The following is a 20,000-nucleotide window of genomic DNA, read 5'->3' as shown; positions in this document are numbered from 1 at the left end:
TCACGCGATCGCCGCTACGCTCAATCAATCCGGCTGACCCGTCGCGTTCTTCTCGAGAACTCTCTCTGGAAGCGAGCAGAGATACTCGGCGATAGAGAAGGAAGCGTACGCTATTGTCGAAGCCCTACGTAAATGGAGACATTATTTACTGGGCAACCACTTCACACTCGTCACGGACCAGCGATCTGTTGCCTTCATGTTTGATGGGAAAAATAACGGGAAAATTAAGAACGACAAAATAATGAGATGGCAGATAGATCTATCTTGTTATAGTTACGACATTGTTTATCGACCCGGGAGGGAAAACCCTGCTGCAGACACCTTCTCTCGGGTCTACTGTTCGGCGACATCCGGTCGGGCTTTGCAAGACCTTCATGTGTCTCTGTGCCACCCAGGAGTAACCAGAATGGCACATTTCGTGCGTAGACAAAACCTTCCCTATTCTATCGAAGATATTAAACAAGTGAGTGCTTCTTGCCCTGTTTTTGCTGAACTAAAACCCAGATTCTATGGCGCCGCTCCTGGCAGGTTGATCAAGGCCACTTCACCCTTCGAGAGACTAAATATCGACTTCAAAGGGCCCCTGCCGACTGAGACAGACAACAGATACATACTCACTGTTGTTGATGAATACTCAAGGTTCCCATTCGCATTCCCGTGCTCGGATATGACCTCGGGCACTGTCGTGAAATGTCTCTCTGACCTCTTTGCCATGTTTGGGAAACCTTCGTATATACATTCAGACAGAGGACCGGGTTTCATGTCGGACGAGCTCAAACAATTCCTATATGAACACGGCATAGCAACTCGTCGAATGACGGGTTACAACCCACAGGGTAATGGGCAGGTGGAACGGTATAATGGAGTCATTTGGAAAGCCGTAACCCTGGCGCTGAGATCGAGAGGACTGGGGCCTGAGCGGTAGGAGGTTACCCTTCCCGATGCCCTGAATTCCATACGCTCTTTGCTCTGTACGTCCATCAATGCTACTCCGCACGAATGAATGTTTACTCACCAACGATGATATACCGGCAGCCAATCGGTGCCCCACTGGCTAACCTATCCGGGTACAGTGTTCATGAAACGCCCGGTACGACAAAGCAAGTATGAACCGATGGTGGAGAAGGTCGAACTCATCGATGCTAATCCTGAGTATGCTCATGTTAGACTTCCTGATGGCAGGGAGACCACTGTGTCGGTTCGCCATCTGGCTCCTGCAGGTACTCCTCCCGCAGGTACTGCTCCCTCTGACATTCCCTCCCCAGGTGTTTCTCCCTCAGGAACTTCTCCACCCGAGAATGGTGGCGTCGGGGTTGAGGTAGACGAAGCTACCGCATTCCACCCGAGAGCGATCGTGGAGTCATCCCCGGTACGAATCGAGGCTCCCCAAGGGGATCGGAAGCCTCCCTCAAGTGAAACCACCATTTACTCCCAGAGAGGTCGACGGATAAAACCCCCTCGACGACTCGATCTGTAAAGGGGATTATCGACATCCCTTGATGACACCTTACTATGCTTCTATAACTCAAAATAATCCTCACTGCTTGAAATGTATGCTTCTGTAGTTTAAATAGTTCACACTGCTTGAAACGTATGCTCCGATAGCTTTGAAGTAATCATGGTGCGTTAGTTGAACCTCTAGTTACATATTCAAGATGGGGAGAATGTGATGAAATAAAAGATGAAGTGACGCGTGACCACGTGACGCGAGGCTCGCACACGAGACAGATAAAACCGAGATGCCGCGCGGTCGGTGGGATTGTTCCTGGGGCATTGTCATTAACTGCGGTGGTTCACTTGGCGCTCGTTGAATGGTGACAATTGAGAGTATACCGGACTCCGTGCTTATGCTGGCTAATTGTTGTTATACTTTGCGGTGATTGACTGCACATGTATTCCTTTTGTGTTTGTAGAGACGGCTTCAATCAAGTGAAATAAAGCCTCATACTCTGAAGGTTTTTCTCTCACATTCATTTCAGATGGTGTGAGATGGGTGGTGAGGTGTGCTCGGTTTCTCCCAGACGTAGCACTTTGCCTTGAAGCCAAAGAGTTAAATTGTCATCTCATCAGACCACAGAATGGTTTGCCTCATGCTCTCAGAGTCTTTCACATGCCTTTTTACAAACTCCAAGCGTGCTGTTATGTGCCTTTGTCTCAGGAGTGGCTTCCATCTGGCCACTCTCCTATAAAGCATAAATTTACGAAGTGCTACAAAGATCGTTGTCCTTCCAGCAGGTTCTCTCATATCGGTCAAGGAACTCTGTAGTTCTGTCAGAGTGGTCACTGGGTTATTGGTCCTCCTTGCCCGGTTGCTCAGTTTGGTTGGACGGCCAGCTCTCGGAAGTCTGGGTAGTAGTAGGAAGAATTCATATTGTTTCCAATTCCTGGTGATGGAGCTCACTGTGCTCACGAGAACTTTCAACACTCCAAAAAAAATTTATACCCTTCCCAAGATCTACTCCTCCTCACGATTCTATCTCGGAGTTCTACGGACAGTTCTTCGGACTTCACGGTGGAGTTTCTGCTCTGACATGGACTGTCAACTGTGGGACCTCATATAGAAAGGTGTGTTTCTTTCTAAATCATGTCCAATCAATTGAATTGGCCCCAGGTGGACTTCAATTAAGTTGTGGAGACATCTTAAGGATCATCAAAGGAAATTGGATGCACCTGAGCTCAACTTGGAGTGTCATAGCAAAGGGGTTGAATACTTATTGATGCAAGACATTTAAACTTTTCAAACTTGATTAATTTGTAAAAAATATATATATATATTTAATTCCACTTTGATCTGGTGTTTTTTGTGTTGATCAATGACAAAAACAATCTCAATATAATCCATTTTAAATTTTGTCGCCCTTTTATCCCTCTGTCGCCGTCGTCATCGCCATTCCACCCACGCACACCTGCGTGTCACGACGCTCACTCTCCACTCCATTACATTCACATTCACACCCGGAGACGCGGCTGCATGTTCACACATGCCGACCGACATCTCCCTCACATACCGCTCTCTCACACACACGGTCTACCTTGCACTCGGCCGTTCACTCACGCATCGTGCCTTACTCACACACGCGGGGGCACTCACCCGCGGTGTTTCACTCACACACGGCGCGCTGGGAAGCACGCATCTCGGCACACTTGCCACCACAGCACTCACACGCGGGGTTTCATTCCCACACGGGGTGTCACTCATACCCGGGGTCTCATCCATACACGGGCTCGCACTCACACCTTGCACCACACACACCGGGACAACCACAGTGGGGATTCGTGTCCCCACAAGGGTTTCCGGGGCCTCTATACCCCCAAGCTCTCCGTGCACCTGTCCACAGCACTCCTCCCCTCGACCTCGCAAAGCACGACCGAACCCACCTGGTCGTGAGTCGCCTCAAGGGGGCATACTCCCTCCCCTCGTTCCTGGAGGAGGCCATCCAGCTGCTCGCACCGGGTCTCTAACCAGTCCGCCAGCTCCCCCTCATGGTCCTCCACTACCTCTGTGTGTGTGTGTGTGCGTCTCTAACCCCGTCCAATTCACTCTCTATCTTCCGTGTCTCTGGCAATACTTTCATTTCCTTTTTTGTCTTTGTTACTTCCCTCGTCTGCATTTTTATTTGTGTCTCCTTTATCCGGGTTGGTCCTAATTGTTCCTTCATCCGACGAGTGGTGTCGATTCGGTCCTGCACCACCGACATTGCTCCTTGTGGTGCTGTCACACATCCCACCTTATTGCGTTGTTCTGCTTCCTGGCTCCTTCTGAGTCGTTCCTCCTCTCAGAACTTCCTGAGTTCTTCAATCTCCCTCCGGAGTTTTTCATTCTCCGTGGACTCCAATCTTGCTCCCCGTTTTAGTTGTTCAATTTCCAACTCACATTGTTCTTGTTTCCTGCCCCACAGTTTCTCCTGCTCTTCCTTTTCCAATCTCATCGTTTCTTTCAATTGGCTCATTTCCTTCCTGTGTTTCATTCGCTGTTCTCTCATTACCCTTCCTCGTTTCCTCTCCTGTCTTTCCTTCTCCAGTTTCATGGTTTTCCTCATTTGGTTCATCTCCATTTTGTGTTCCATTCGCTGTTCTTTGTCTATCTCCTCACACTCCAGCCTCGCCTTTAATTTCAATTGGTCAACCTCGGCTTCATGTTCCTTTTGTTTTCTTTCCCATTGTTCCTCTCGTTCTTCCCTCTCCAATCTCCATGTGTCCTTCCATCTCCTGATTTCTCCTTCCTGCTTCATTCCTTGCTCCTTCAACTTCTCCTCGTATTCCAACCTATTTTTTCCCTTTTGTCGTTCCGTTTCAAATTCATACTCTTTCAGTTTTTTATTCCACTGTCTCTCTTGTTCCTCGTTCTGCAATCTCATCGTTTCCTTTAATTGACGGATTTCTTTCTCCTGTCTCATTCCTTGTTCTTTGTATTTCCTATTCCACTGTCTTCCTTGTTCCACATTCTGCAATCTCGTTATTTCTTTCAGTTGGCTGACTTCCTTCTCCTGTCTTATTCGTTCTTCCATCATTACTCTTTCTTGCATCTCATTCTTTAATCTGGCCTTCTCTTCCAGCTGTTCGATCTGTACAGTGTGGTTCCTTAACGTTTCCTTTTCTGTTGTCGTTCTTTCTTCTCTCACCATCCTCAACTCGTTTTGTAATTCCGTCTCTTTGTTTTGGTGTTTCTGTAACTCAGAAGTTTTCTTTTCCAATTCCTTTCTCATCTCTGCACACTCCGACTTTGCTTTGGGTTCTAATTGTTCAATCTGCTCAGTGTGGTTCCTTAACGTTTCATTCTCTGTTCTCTTCCTTTCCTCTTTTAACATCCTCAGTTCGTCTTTTAATCCTCTTTCTTTGTTTTGGTGTTTCAGTATCTCAGAAGTTTTTGTTTCCAATTCCTTTCTCAATTTGCGTGCTTCTTCACTCATTTCATCTCTTCTTTCCACCACTTCCCTCCTCAATTCGTCCCTTTTTTTACTGTATTCATTTAGTTTTTTCTGCCATTCCTTTCCTATTCTTATCTCCCCTTCCAGGATTTCTCTTTTAAACTGGCTTGCCCTTACCTCTCGCTTCAGTAGTTCCAATTCCCCATCTTGTTCGCGTTTTTCCTTTTCGAGCTTTGTTTTCCTTTCTCCTTCCTCCCTCAATTCTCCCTGCAGTTCTTTGAACTGTTCTGACTTTTCCAGCAATTCCTCCATCCTTTCCTCGAGCTGTCTCTCTCCTCTTTTTATCTTCCATTCTAGGCTTTCTCTTTCCTGATTGCCTGTTCTTATCTCTTCCTTTAATTGTTCCAACTCTCCATCGTGTTCACTTTTTTCTCTTCCAACTGTATTTCCCTCACTCTCCCCTCCAGTTCTTTGAACCGCCTTGCTTCCTCCAATAATTTTTCCATTAATTGTTTTACTTCCAAGTCGTGCTCCTTTTGTTTCTTTTCGAGCTCGGTTTTCCATTCTTCCTCCCATTGTTTCCTTTCCTGGGAGATACCAATCTGCTGTTCCTCTATTCTTTTGTTCAGTTTGCTCTTCGCATATACCAACTGACGGGTATAAAACACTACCAAATTCTTTTTCCCACATAATTTGTCGACTGTGTTGGCCAAGTCATGTTTTTGCCACCAAATTAGTTCCAGTAAATCGTCCAATCGCTGTGTCCCCCCGTACACGTAATTTTTCTGAAGCTCGTCTGCGTGCCGTTGTGACTCGTCCACTCCACTTTGCACCTCCTCGATATATTCTTCATAATGCTTCACCTTTTCCAAGACATCCCTCAATTGTGCCTGAAGCCTGCCAATGCTCGCATAGTCATCCTGCCACGCCTGCCATGGCACATGCCGTGACCACATGCCTTGAACCGGTGACTGGGAGCTCACGCCTCGTGCCGTGAGTTGTGCTATTAATATCAGCCCGCTCTGTGCTGCGCTGAGGTGCGATCGCGCTGCCATTGTGCGACTCCGTTTGCCGGCAAAGTTCGTGCTCAAGCCGCTCCCACTGACCACAGTTAGTGGTGGGGTTATAATTATAAAAAGAACCGACCCGGGCCATGGATCCTACATTTCTACCCCCGACACCCGCTCGCCTTGAGACTCCATCTTATTTCTCGTAAGGGGTTAATTTTAATTGCTCGTAATTTGGAGGGAATCGGGGGTCACTCCTCTCACCCCTGGACCGATTCCCGTGAATTTAGCTTGAGACAGGAGAGTTTGTTTTCCCACTCTCTGACACCAGTGTCGCGAGGAGGGGGATGGGTTTGTGTCCCACAACCTGACACCAGTGTTGCGAGGAGGGGGATGAGTTTGTTGGCACTGCTTGGAGTGGGGTGGGAACAGGGCCCCCTTTTTGCACTATCTCAGCGCGGGGGAAAAAGGGGGGGGAATTGTTGATGCTCTGGGGAAAGAGTATAGCTGGCTTGCTTGGGTCCTGTGACGAGCGATTCCACCGCGACCTCGTCGCCGACTTCCTTGCCTCGGACCCGAGCTCCTCGGACTCTTCCCCCAATTCTCCTCAGCCGACTGCCGAAAACCACCGGGACGCCCTCGCCTCCCGACTCCACTCCGCTCTTCCAAACTGACTCTTCATTTCTGCCACTCTCCGCTCTTCCAAAACTGACTCTCCCTCAAAACTCTCTTCGCTTTTCTGCCACTCTCCGCTCTTCCAAAACCGACTCTGCCTCAAAACTCTCTTCGCTTTTCTGCCACTCTCCGCTCTTCCAAAACCGACTCTGCCCAGATTCGCCTTGCGCACGGCGCTTTATAGGCCGGCAGGAGAACCCATATGCAAATTTCCGGATCAGAACGAGCTCGGGGGCGGAGCCACGCTCGCCCATTGGATGGAGAAAAAGGGGCGTGAATCTCCCTTGATCCTAGAATTTGCATATCTCGATTCCACACAGACGCGCCTGGAGGCGGGGCCAAACCGCCCCGCGCTTGCTGATTGGAAGGATCAGAAGTGGGCGTGTAGCATTCCTGATCCGAATTCTCCTCGGAAAGGCCGCATTTTGCACTCGTGGCTCGGCGCGTATCTTGTCCGAGCCCAGGACAGCCCGACGCTCGGTGCTCACAGGTGGTGCGGGAATGGCCGCAGAAGGAGAGAGGTGAAGGTGGTGGAGGGTTTATGGTGGTGGTTTATGGCCATGGTGCCGTTTGGAATGGCGGTGATCCGATGTTTGCGGGAGCGAGTGGTGAAGGTAAAGATCGTGGCTGTTGGCGTTGTTGTTGTTGTGTGATGGTTGGAGCGTGGTTGGTTCAAAATAAAGATAGAACAGGACCTGTTTCGAGGGGACCATTTACAAAACCCCCCCATCCACTTTCTCAACAATCCTCTGGAAGAAGTCTTTTCTTTCAAGCTTCTAGGTCTCACTATCTGCCATGACCTTTCCTGGGAAAGTCACATTTCCAACCTCGCCTCAAAAGCCAGTCGCCGACTGGGAATCCTCCGTCGTGCTAAGTCCTTCCTCGGCCCTCTTGAGCTCCTCACCACTTACAAAGCTTTTATCTGTAGCCTGATGGAGTACTGCTCTCCCCTCTGGGCTGGTGCTCCTGCCTCCCACCTTTCTCGGCTTCACGCTGTCGAAACCAGGGCATTTAAGATCATCGGCATCTCCCGCAATGAAGCTGAGTCTTTGGGCCTCTCACTCAATCACCGCAGGTTGGTCGGTGGTCTTTCTGTCTTCTACCGACTCCTCTCCAGCCTTGCCCCCCCTGCTCTCTCTGCGATTTGTCCCCACCACATTTCCACAGGGCGCTCAAGGTCCGCCAGCACAACCCTTCTCGTAAAACTACCAAAATCACTAATCACTGCTCATGTTCACTCTTTCATTCCTCTTTTTTCCCGCCTTTGGAATAAACTTCCTCACTCTATTCTTTCCCATTCTTCCCTCCAGGCTTTCAAAACAGCTGTTCACCACCACCTCTTATCTTCCCCCATCCAAATCCTCGATCTTTTCTACCCCCGATAATCCACCCAAGCCCACTTCCTTCATTTCTCCTGCTTTTCCTTCCTGAAAGTCCCTGAAATGTCCATCTTCTCTTCGCCATGTTCCCCGTCCCATCCCCATCCCATCCCCATCCCTCTCCCTTCCACAGTTCACCTAATATGTCTGTTCCCCACTGTTTTGTCCCTTCCACTCCCGCCCCTCTTGTCTCATGCCTCCTTGCTGTGAGTTGTGTTAGCTCTCATACGAGCCTCGACCAAGGTATACAAAAAAAAAAAAAAAATCTACCTGGAGTAAATAATCGACATAATATGATCTCTGCAAGTTGTGTGGAGAAGGACATCCCCACATGCATGATAGTAGAGAGCTGAATACCACTTCCAAATTAACATTGACATGTTGCGTTGTAAATGATATGAACAGTGATAATAATAATAATAATAATAATAATAATAATAATAACAATAATGCAACTGCATAGTATTTCCTGAGCTGAGGATAACTGGGGTTATCTGACCTGTCGACATGATCTGGTAAGCGACACGACGTTTTATTTATTTTTTTTACAATCTCAACATTCAAGTATTTATTGAGGAGAAAATATGCTTTTTGATGATCAAAAGAATATTCATTAATATTCTGTTACTGGTAACTATTATCCTTTTGATTGTCATTATTTTCATCAGTCATTCTATCTATCATTGATGATATTGGCAATATTAACACGATGCACTTGTACATGTATATAGTTTTTAGGGTTTTTTTAAAAAAAATCAATCTTACGAAGCAAAAACTCAAAATATGACTTTGTATTGCTTTTCTAAACAAAGCACGAAGAGATTATATGAATTACTATTTATGAATAAACAATGATCAACGAACAATAATAGCATTAATCGATAACCCCAAAAAGAAAATATGTCCTTCAGTGTCATAATAGTGTTGCGAATCTGGAAGCCATGAGCACACAACAGCCAGTCCCTATAGATCAGTTATCTCGGTTAGTATGTGTTTCTAATTAGAATCCATCCCCTGTGTCTCATGGGAATTAAGTGTACGTGCGCTGTGGGTAATTTTATTGATAGGATTTTTTTACATCCCTTACAACAATGGCAACAACGCCATCTTCGCTCTCACACACAACACTCTGCTCGCGGCATTGTCCGCGCTCTTCGCGTGCTCACGAAGCGTTTCGTTCTGGCCTGGCACCAAATAAGGGTATGCGTCATTTTCCAGCCAATGGGCGACGAGCAGACCAGAGCTGGGGCGGTCCTTTGCAAGAAGGCGGAGCCGCGACATGCGGTCCGCCCAATGAGAGCAGGCCACGGATGAGCGGACCGCGCCCCGAAGGACGGAAAAAAAGGAATGAATAATTGCATCCCATCTGCTCGAGCGCGCTTCGGTCTGGTCTGCATCTAACTGCATCGCATGCATCCGAGGCGTCTCGTCAAGTGCAGAACTACAAGAGGTCGACCATCTCATCACGGGAGGTCACCTTGTCTCGCCTCCTCTGGGTTTGGCTGCCCTGGTCCGTCCTTTGACGACTGGTGCTCCGGGAAGGTGCGGACATTGAGCCGCGCGAACGCGGTCAGGTAGCCAGCACGTCCTGACTCCCAGCCGAACTATCCTCCTCGGCTGGAGAGCCGAATAAAGACCCGGCGGGGTCCATCTCTTTTCTTTGGGTGTGCGTGTCTGTGTGTGGGCCTGTCTTGTCAAGTAGAATTGTTAAGTGCTTTCATTGTACATTGGTTGCTTGCTTCGTCGTGATAACTCCGCTCTTCTGTGTACCCCTCCCTGCCTATTGTAAATAAATATCCATTTTGTTGAATGTCTCAGCTCGTCCTTGTCCTTTCTGCCATTGGTTTGCCACGCTGTGAACGGGAATTATGAAGGCCGTTGCCATAGTTATACATTTGGTCCGGCGCAGCTCTGGTATCTCCGCTCGGTTACGTCGGATCCGAGCCGTTACCCACGACTCTGATCGGACAGAGTCGGCCAAGGGTGTGGTTTCCCCGGTAGTTGGATGGCATGAGTACTTTGGTAAGTTGGAGTTAGACAAATGAACCCTACCTCATGCTGTCAAAGTATTGGCGACCACGGTCCTGCAAGGGACACGTGCCTTTCGGAGTTCTCCGAGCAGCACGATCTAGATTCCGGGTGTTCGGTGGAGCCGACTCTACTGCTCCATCTAGCGGTCGTGCTCGCCACCGACACCCGGCCCCACGACAATAGTTCATTTTCTATGCACAAAATATTTTCATTACTGCACAAATTGATGTAACTTGCACAAATGTCCACTTCTCAGCAAGAGATGACCCTCTCCAAATCCTATTATATAAAATAAGGCAATTCGGTGTGTGTGTGTGTGTGTGTGTGTGTGTGTGTGTGTGTGTGTGTGTGTGTGTGTGTGTGTGTGTGTGTGTGTGTGTGTGTGTGTGTGTGTGTGTGTGTGTGTGTGTGTGTGTGTGTGTGTGTGTGTGTGCATCTGATAATTATAGAATCAAAAACGTCTGGGGCAATCTCCACCAAACTTTGCATACGTGCTTGGGATACCGAATGTCAGGTCATGGGCACCAAATACCCACCGATGGTGATGTTGTTGATGGCGATGGTAAAGATGAGTTGAAGATGATGGCGATGACGATGGTGGAGTGTTTGAGGGGGTTATTGTGTTGACAGCCTGTGGTAATTAGGTGAATAAATGTGGAAAATTCGCCATCCCATAATTGTTCGAGCACATTGACCACAATCTGAAAACCTTACCTCATTAAATTCATCACGACAGAGTGAATCCGCAAAGAGGAAACCTGTGAATGGTAAGGCCCTCCCTGTACTGTAAAACTGGAGGTTCTTGGAAGTATTAAGAAGGCGATTTGTGTTCTACAGTGTTCAAGTATATCATTTAATTTAAATATAATAAAGATTGTAAAGGTCGCACAAAAAAATCCTTTCTGGAAGTTTACTGCCGTTTTACCACTATTGACGCGGTGGCTATTACATCACTCTATCTAAAGGGGCTGTCACACCTTGACGTTTTAGCCAGCGTATGGCAATGTATCAAAATGTATGTCAAACGCTGGCATACGCTGAACTATTGATGTTTTTTTTTAAAGTTTTTGGCGTATTCATAACGAGTTGGACGTATGCATAACATATTAGTAATGTACAAAGAACGTTTCGATAACTCATAGATAACTTATACCAACGAATGCTTAGCATGTTGTTGGCGTTTACAATGTATGCCCAACGATAGTCTAATGTTTGCATAGCGCGCGGCAGCGTATCGCCGACGATTACATGGCGTAGCCTATTAAAAGGCTGCCGCTCGACGATTCAAATCATAACCGCACTAGACATCGAAGTGTCAACATCACCGTCATGCCCTGTCACACCTTGACGTTTTAGCCAGCGTATGCCGACGAATGAAAAATTTGCCGAATACGCTGGCACACTTCGAATACGTTATGGGTAAGTTTTGTATACGTTAAGAGCACGCTGAAGCACGCTGGCATACGTCATAGTACGCCGAGCACGTCGACAAATTTTAAGCATGCTCAAAATTTTTCGACGTATGCCAGCGTATGACTCACATGTTCCGCATACGCTGGCCATAAGTTGTAGGCACGTTATGCGATCGTTGAAACACGTCGGCACACGTTACTTGTAAGTTACTAATAAGTCGAAACACGTCGACGTAATGTTTAGCGTACCCGAAACTTATTTCTAACCTATGAGTAACGTGCTTTGAACCTATGAGTAACGTATCTCCAACGGACATTGACGTATGTAGATGTATTTGATTGACGTCTTCCGGACGACCACAGAACTTACTGAACGTGTTTCTAACTTACAGCTACCGTATAATGGCGTATTGGCAGTATTTAGGGGAATTGGTATATAAAAATGGGCTTCACAGGAGGAACCCGTCAGTGTTCCAGACTCCATGGTGAGTACATGTCCATGTCATCCGAGAGATGGAGGATCCGGCAAGGCTGAGACAACAATACCTACTACCTGTCCTCCAACATCAACATAACCTCATCGATTTGACACTGTACCAGTTGCGTGCCAATAGAGCCAGGAGAAGAAGAGGTGAACGGAGGAGAAGGAACTGGGTGAGACCATGGATCGGGAGGCGACGGCATTTTGGCATGTATGACCAGCTCATGGTGGAACTCCGCAATGAGGACCATGCATCCTTCACCAACTTCCTGCGTATGGCCCCAGCGATGTTCAACGAGCTGCAAGCCAGAGTGGGTCCAAGGATAACTAAGCAATACACCTTCTACAGGGATCCGCTTGAGCCCGGCATGAGGCTGGCACTGACGTTGCGTCACCTTGCCTCTGGAAACAAGTATCCCTCGATGAAGTCCGGAAGACATCTACATACGTCAATGTGCGTTGGAGATGCGTTACACATAGGTTTAAAGCACGTTACTCATAGGTTAGAAATAAGTTTTTGGTACGCTAAACATTACCTCGACGTGTTTCGACTTATGAGTAACTTACAAGTAACGTGTGTCAACGATCGCGTAACATGCCTACAACTTATGGCCAGCGTATGTGGAACGTGCGAGTCATACGCTGGCATACGTCGAAAAATTTTGAGCATGTTAAAATTTGTCGACGAGCTCGGCGTACTACCACGTATGCCAGCGTGCTTCAGCGTGCTCTTAACGTATACAAAACTTACCCATAACGTATACGACGTATGCCAGCGTGCTTCAGCGTGCTCTCAACGTTTCCAAAACTTACCCATAACGTATTCGACGTGTGCCAGCGTTTTAGACAAATTTTTCATATGTCGGTATACGCTGGCTAAATCGTCAAGGTGTGACAGCCCCTTAACAAGTTACATTCGTTTTTCATGCTGGTTGTTTGTGTCCTTTATGATGTCCATAAAAACATTAGGTTTCCTGTTTAGAATTATTTTCAATTTTGTTTGACTGCCAGGCAGGCAGACACACTAAAATCATGTGTTTTTTTTATCGTACTCCTCACTGTGCCTATGTGATCGGGATGAATTTAAAGACAAAGTGCTGTTAAATGGCAGGTTTGTTTTCTGATTCGTGTTCAAAATATAATGTTCAATTTAAAGAGTTGTTCCTTGACCGTTAACTGACATTTGTGGACAGATGGACGGAGAAACGGACAGACATGAACCAATTTCTTAACCCCACTTTTTGCTTCGCGTACATGAGGTACAAACAACTACATTGGCACTCAGTAAAGTGCATACTTCCGCCGAGCTGAACAGTTTACATTTTGTATCTCACTGATAGACTGGATCTGCATCTGGACCTTAAACTAAAATCTAAGCAGCTTGCTCGTCACATATCCATCTCATCTACAAAGTTTGTCATAACCACACAACTTTTTGAAAGATTGTGTTATATACTGTATATAGATAGCCTTTGGCCCAATCTCTCAGTCATGAAGAGTGCCACTTAAAAATTCTTGTATCTGGATCCAGATCTTCATCAAAATCGAAGCAATGGGTCGTTGTCACACACCCCACCTGTCCACCAAGTTTTGTCTGAATTTGTTCGTAACTTTTTGAGATATCATGTTATATATCGTTTTTGGCCCAATCTCTCAACGGTGAAGAATAATTTTAAAAAAATTAGAGTATCCGGATCTTCACCAAAATCTAATCAATTCATCCTTCTCACACACCCAACCTGGCCAACAAATTTTGTCTGAATCAGTCCATAATTTTTTGAGATATCCTGCTCACAGTCGGGGGTGAAAACATAACCTTTGTCCACCTTCGGTGGTAGTGGTAAAAATAACGATAATAACATAATAATAGTATTAACATGACGACAAAACAATACTAGAGCGAAGTCGATGTCATGCCATCACAAATTCCCATGCTTTCCACCTTAAGCAAAGTTGAAAGATGGCAAAAGGTTCCACCAGCAATGACCCAAGATCAAATTTTGAGTTTAAAATATTTTCCCGTTTCGACCCCCGTGACTTAAGTCTCCAACCCCTGGGGCATAAACTGGGGGTCAAATCCCAAAAATTGTTACAGATTTCATGCGTCCCCCCAATGTTGACTTGCACACACCAAGTTTCATTTAAAAAATGTTTTTAAATGTGCCCATAATTGCATTTTTTGGTATTTCACCTTTTGACCCCGTCACAGAGCCCCAGAGGGCGGGGTCAAAAATGATATTGTTCTCGCACCATCTTGCCATGTGGTGATCAGAACTACCAAGGTCGGTGAATTTCTGCACAATCATTTAAATGTTAAGAGGAGTTAACGTGACGGACAGAGCCAACTACAATACGTCCCATTAAAAAAAAAGTGTGGGAACAATAATATTCCATACTATTATAATATAATATTTTTTGAGATATCCTGCTCGCATATAGACAAACAAACAAACAAGAGTGAAAACATAACCTCCTTCCACCTTCGGTGGTGGAGGTAATTTGTCTTGTTGATTCAAACATTAATATTTATGTTATTGGTTGGCCGACATCAATTCCAATTGTACCATTTGAAAGAAGAATGTATGAGGATGTTTTCCAACACACCAGCTTTGGCTATATGGTAATTTCACACATTTCAAAGATTTATTTCCTGAAGGTGATTTAAAAGAAGTCAATATTTTTGCCTTGTGATAATGTAACTCATCCATTTTTTTTTTTTTTGGAATGTGCTTTCACATTTTTGCTATTTAACTGTGTGCAATGGCTTTAGTAACCCTTAAAACATCACATTCCATGCAAGTTATATTTATAAAATATATCATATCGTGTGGATTTGTCAATGCATTACACTGGTCTGCGTCATTTCAGAGGTCCAGGTTTTCTCAACGTTACTAATATGTTTTTTGCATGCTGAATTTAGAAATGCATCTCATTTCGCTCAATCAGGTCAAGTTTTTTTTTTTAATTTTTATTTTATCTCAATTTTAAGGCCAATTTATCTCAATTTTAAGGAAAAAGAATAATTAAATTTTTTTTTTAATTAGCATTTTTAAAATTCAAAATCAGACTTACATTGACAGAAAATGTACAAACTATATATAAAATGACACATAAGTACCGTTAATGTGAAATTCAGCATTAAAAAGACGAAGGAAAACAGAGACTGCTGGAGCGACTGAAGTTGGGTGTTGCCAGAAACAACGATTTATCTATATTTTTCTGAAATTGAAATGAAAGTAATTGAGAAGGCACTTTCTTCCACATTAAGTGTACTTGTGTGTCATTATATGTATCGTTTGTACATTTTCTGTCAATGTAAGTCTGACTTTGAATTTAAAAAATGCTAATTTAAAAAAAAAATTTTTTTTGATATTTTTTTTCCTTAAAATTGAGATAATGAGATAGCGAAATTGACCTGATTGAAGTCAAAAACTTGACCTGATTGAGCGAAATTAGATACATTTCTGAATTCAACATGCAAAAAGCATGAGAGACGTTGAGAAAACCTAGACCTCTGAAAAAAATATTTCAAATGCAGCCCAGTGTTATTGATAAAATGTCAAATTTGAGTGCATTTGACACTTTTAACCTTGAAAATTACCTTCAAGGTGAAATTCAGAGATGACATCCACCCACATTAAGTTCAGCACTCCATTTATTTGGCATGGTGTTAACATGCTATTAATAGACATGATGTCCTTTGCAAAAAAAAACCTCTTGGCAGGTATACGATGTTGGAAAATTACAGGCAGAATGAAAATCTCTACTATGAGGTGTGTGTGTGTGTGTGTGTGTGTGTGTGTGTGTGTGTGTGTGTGTGTGTGTGTGTGTCGCCATTTTTATTAGAGATGGCCAAACGGATCTTCGCCAAACTTTCAGAGGTTCATCACTGAGTGCTGGGGAGTGTTTTAGGCAAAAAAAAGAAAAGAAGTTTGCTTTAAAATATTTTTTTAATTTAAATCTTTCTATAGTGCCTAAACCTTTGGAACTATGAGAAAGAAAATATTAAATGATTCCCAACCCTATTCCTTAGTGGGTGTGGGGAAGTGTTATCGGCCCCCACAAAAATAATTGAAAAAAGACAAAATATTATTTCTTCAAAATGCCAACAGGAAGAGAACAGCACCGAGCAACACCAGGTATGCCTGCTAGTCGTATATAAAACTTGGGGATCGAAATGAATCCTAACTTCAACCAAAGGCCATAGATTGAATTTCACCTCAAGAATAAACACAACGTTATATACTGCTTTGTCAGTCTACAAATCTTCCTCCTCATTCACTTTTCACACACAACATTATCTCCTGCTGCCCTCTCGACTTAATATGGTTCATTCGATATTCCTGTACCATGTTGGCATCAGGTACGGCCAAGCCAATGTAAGGCCACATAGCATTACAAGGAAAATAGAACATGTTGTGATTTAAGGTGGGTGGGGGGGAGGGGGTGAGTGACAAAGGAAATGGAGTGGGACTTGAAAAATTATCAAATATACATACTTCATAAATACTGTGTTTAAAGAGTAAAACTAACAATTTTACGAAGGCTTACCTCACCATTGCAGAAGCAGTAGATAAAGGACACAAAGAAGCCCTAAAAAAAGTAAACAAGAAAGAATCAAAATTTAAAGACATGCAGGACATTTTTGACATTTCATTTACTTTAAACTGAAAAAAGTTCCTCCCCAAAGCCAAAGTCGTCAGGCACAAAGAGCTGACGCTCATTTGTAATGGACAAAATTGTCTTCACAAACACAAAACAATAAAAATTATACAGTATATGTCAAACTGCATTTCAAAGGATTGTGATTCTGATTGTCCATCCATCCATCCATTGGGACATACTGGATGCAGAGCGTTGGTGCTGCCTAAGCAGTCTCCTTGGCTAATGGGCACAATCCTGGACCAGTCGCCACTCCAACACAGGATACCAGCAAGCTGGCACTCATTTTGCCAACCTCAGAAGGATGACAGGCAGAGTCAACCTCACCTGGTGTTAATTTAACAGCCAAGGGGGGATTTGAACACAGGATCCTCAGATCCCAAGCTCACCACCCTAACCATAAGCCAACACCAGGCATAATCATATTATGAGCCTCGACAATGTATACAATAAAAAAAAAAGTAAGAACACCATCTCGAGCGAGGCGTACAGCAAAAAAGCTGTTTGGCTGTCAGGGACCTAATAGTTTAGGGGGGGGGGGCAAATAAGTTGTAAGTCGGGTAACTTGTTTTTGGACTGCGGGCAGCACAACAGGAAGTGCCACCACCATTTAGTTGGACGGTACGTCCCCGCTGCCAAGTTGAGGATCACACATGTGTGTAATAACATTTAGGCCATAGTCTTGCAGGGTTGAAATGAATGATTGATATTGGGCTTATGTATGAATGTGTGAGGGAAGGTTCATTTAATCCGTGTCACTAACCTGTACCAGGGAGAAAGGGCTCACGGAAATTTGAAAGAGGTAAATTTGGATGGTAACATTGGGTATTGTGGCATCCACCAGGGAACGCAGTCTTTAGAAGGGGGTTGTACAAATGTTGAAAAAAACCAAAAGTTTTGGGTCAGGTTTTGTCTGCTATGATAGATTTTGATGTGTTTTCTGACATTTTCTACCTGCCCCAGGAGTTAGGAACCAAGAGTTTTGCAAATATTTGAATTGTTGTGTTTAAGGAGTGAAGAACGTTAAAGGAGACTGGGTAAGTTAGCTATGGCTCGCTTCCCACAGCCCCAACTAATATATTTCATGGGCTAATTTTGTGTGAGTCATTAAGTGGTAAGGCCAAAATAACGTGGGGGGGGGGGCTGTTACGATTGTGGGAGTAGATGGAGGAATTTCATTGGAAAGTTGGGATGTAAGATAGAGTTGTTTGGTCCATGGGCATGTAGGAGACATCTTGATGTAATTAAGTAGGGAGACTGTGAGTTTAAGTGTTATGTGTCACCACCGGAGGAAGGGGGGGGGGTGGTGTGGTGTTAATTAGACAGGGATTAAGGATAAGTTCCCCCAGTTTGTAATTGCCCTCTGTGACCTATTCCTACGTTTTTGCATTTCTAAGCCAACCATGAAGAAAGTGCGTTTTTATAATAACCACAATGATAACAAGCGAGCCAGGCGTGCTGAGCAGGAAGAGGCCCCGCCTTCCTGGGTTTCATGCGAGCAAGCCACGACCCGGAGGTGGAACGGTTGTTCGTTGTGACGTCATGGAGAGAAGCGAGGACGTTGTTGGCTTGGTTGGATGAGTTCAGAGTAAGGGACACATGCGGTCGAGAGAGAATGTAACTAGGAGATGGCCTGAAAGAACAGGGCTTTATGGCTGGCTTTCCGTCAACGCATGAAGAAGACTGTACGATTCTCGTATTCGTGCTGAGGCAAATTGGCTCGCTTACTGAGCAAGACCCTGGCAATTGGCTCTTGGTTGGGTTGTGAGAGATGGAGCCCAGCCTCGTGTATGTCACTGAGGGGGACGGTGCCATTCTAAAAAGCTGCTGGTCGGTGAGGATGATCGACACATGAAGAAGCTGCATGGCGTCTCTGAGCCTTGGTGTTGAATACCACTCACGAATCGCCTGATGTGCATTTTCCCACTGTGAGAGAGCAGCTTTGCGCCATTTTTTGGACACGTCTACATGTGCAGGATGAAGCCCCTCAATTCAGAAGTTCCACAGAGACCATCTTTGGACAAGCTAATTATTACATTTTGCAATATTCCCTTGTTAATATTTATATTGTCATAAAATTACCACGTTTATTTTAAATTGATGTGTCTGTGTATTTGTCGTGGGGTCTGAGTGTAAACCCTACTGTACATCCATCTGTGCCTCCGTCACTCCTCCAGTGCCGAGCCCTGCCCCTCCAACACACGTTATAATCTCTGAGGATCAACGTGGCCGCCTCCTAAGGAAAACCACTCAGCGATCCGGGCTGGCGGTGTTAACCGCCCATCACCACAATTTAGGTCGGGGGTTTAACCTGAACCATGCAGCACCACCACATTTGTTGATCAGCAGTGGGATGTGACCCCCCCCCCCCACCGACTCCCTTGGGAGTACAGTATTCGAACTCTAAACAACATTTCACAGGGGACATGAAATTATTGATCACGATAATTGGTGCCGGGAGAAAAGAGGGAAAGGGAAGGCAGCACGAGGTGAGAGGAAGGGAAGGCAGATGTGCAGTGGAGATGAACACCACTCCGATGCGTCCAGAGACGAACCCCGCCCTGACGTGTCCAGAGACAATCTCACGTCTGGACATAAACACCACCCAGACACGTTCGGAGACAAACACTGCCTCGATGCGTTCAGAGCCAAGCTATCCGGAGACAAATATCATCTAGACATGTCCGGAGACAAATCCTGCCTGGACATAACCACCGTCCGGATATGTCCAAAGACAGAGAGGGAGCAAGAGAGGGAAGTGGGGAGGGGAGAGTGAGAGAGGTAGGTGTGGGAGGAGGGTGCTGCACTGTATTGGGAAGGGGAAGAAAGAATGGGACAAAAAGAAAGAGAGAGAGAGGTGGGGGAGAGGGAGTTAGCAGAGAGAATATGTTATGCTTTATGAACAACACACAAAAAACACACACGTTAGTACTTGGCCGATATTGGCAATTTTTCGGGAATCGACAGGTTCGAGTCAGTGTGATTTCTGACAACAGTATGTACTGGATACAACCCAAAAACCTTGAGTAGCTTTCACCGAAAAGCAACGTTGCATTTATACAGACGTTTCAGGGATATGTTCACAAACATTAATCAATATAAACAGCTGCATGTGATGGATGGAAAAAAATTTGGCTTGATAATGAAAAAAAAACATTCATGCAGCAAACAGCTCAGAAATCGGGTGTTATTTCATGACAACTCACTCAGAATGACGGAGCACAAACAACTCGCTCAGAATGATGGAGCACGAACAACTCGCTCAGGATGACTGAGCACGGACCACTCCCTTGTGATGACGGGCACGGACCACTTGCTCAGGATGACGGATCACAGACCACTCACTCAGATAACGGAGCACGGACCACTTGCTCTGAATGAAGTGGCGCGGCAAAAAACGTCCGCAGTGAGTGAACGATTCGCTCAGAATGACACAGAGCGGTTCCGCTACCGACTGTACGGTGCTCATTAAGGGCTTAATTACT

The 20,000-nt window shown here is 45.2% G+C and overlaps 1 protein-coding gene across 2 annotated transcripts in view; it reads right to left on the bottom strand.

Annotated features, from left to right (window-relative positions):
• The window catches only part of LOC147029532 (parathyroid hormone/parathyroid hormone-related peptide receptor-like), a 223,473-nt gene that overhangs the window by 7,247 nt on the left and 196,226 nt on the right, over positions 1 to 20,000 (bottom strand). For both annotated transcript variants that reach the window (XM_085872654.1, XM_085872655.1), the window contains one exon: positions 16,405 to 16,446. In XM_085872654.1, the coding sequence (XP_085728780.1) occupies positions 16,405 to 16,446 (42 nt within the window). The remainder of the gene's footprint in view (positions 1 to 16,404; positions 16,447 to 20,000) is intronic.

This window comes from Eptatretus burgeri, chromosome 3 (genome assembly GCF_056783735.1).
Source record: "Eptatretus burgeri isolate ZD-2024b chromosome 3, Ebu_testis_v1, whole genome shotgun sequence".
Lineage (NCBI taxonomy): Eukaryota > Metazoa > Chordata > Myxini > Myxiniformes > Myxinidae > Eptatretus > Eptatretus burgeri.
Note: the sequence above shows the minus strand (reverse complement) of the source record. Positions and strands in the feature narration are given on the sequence as shown.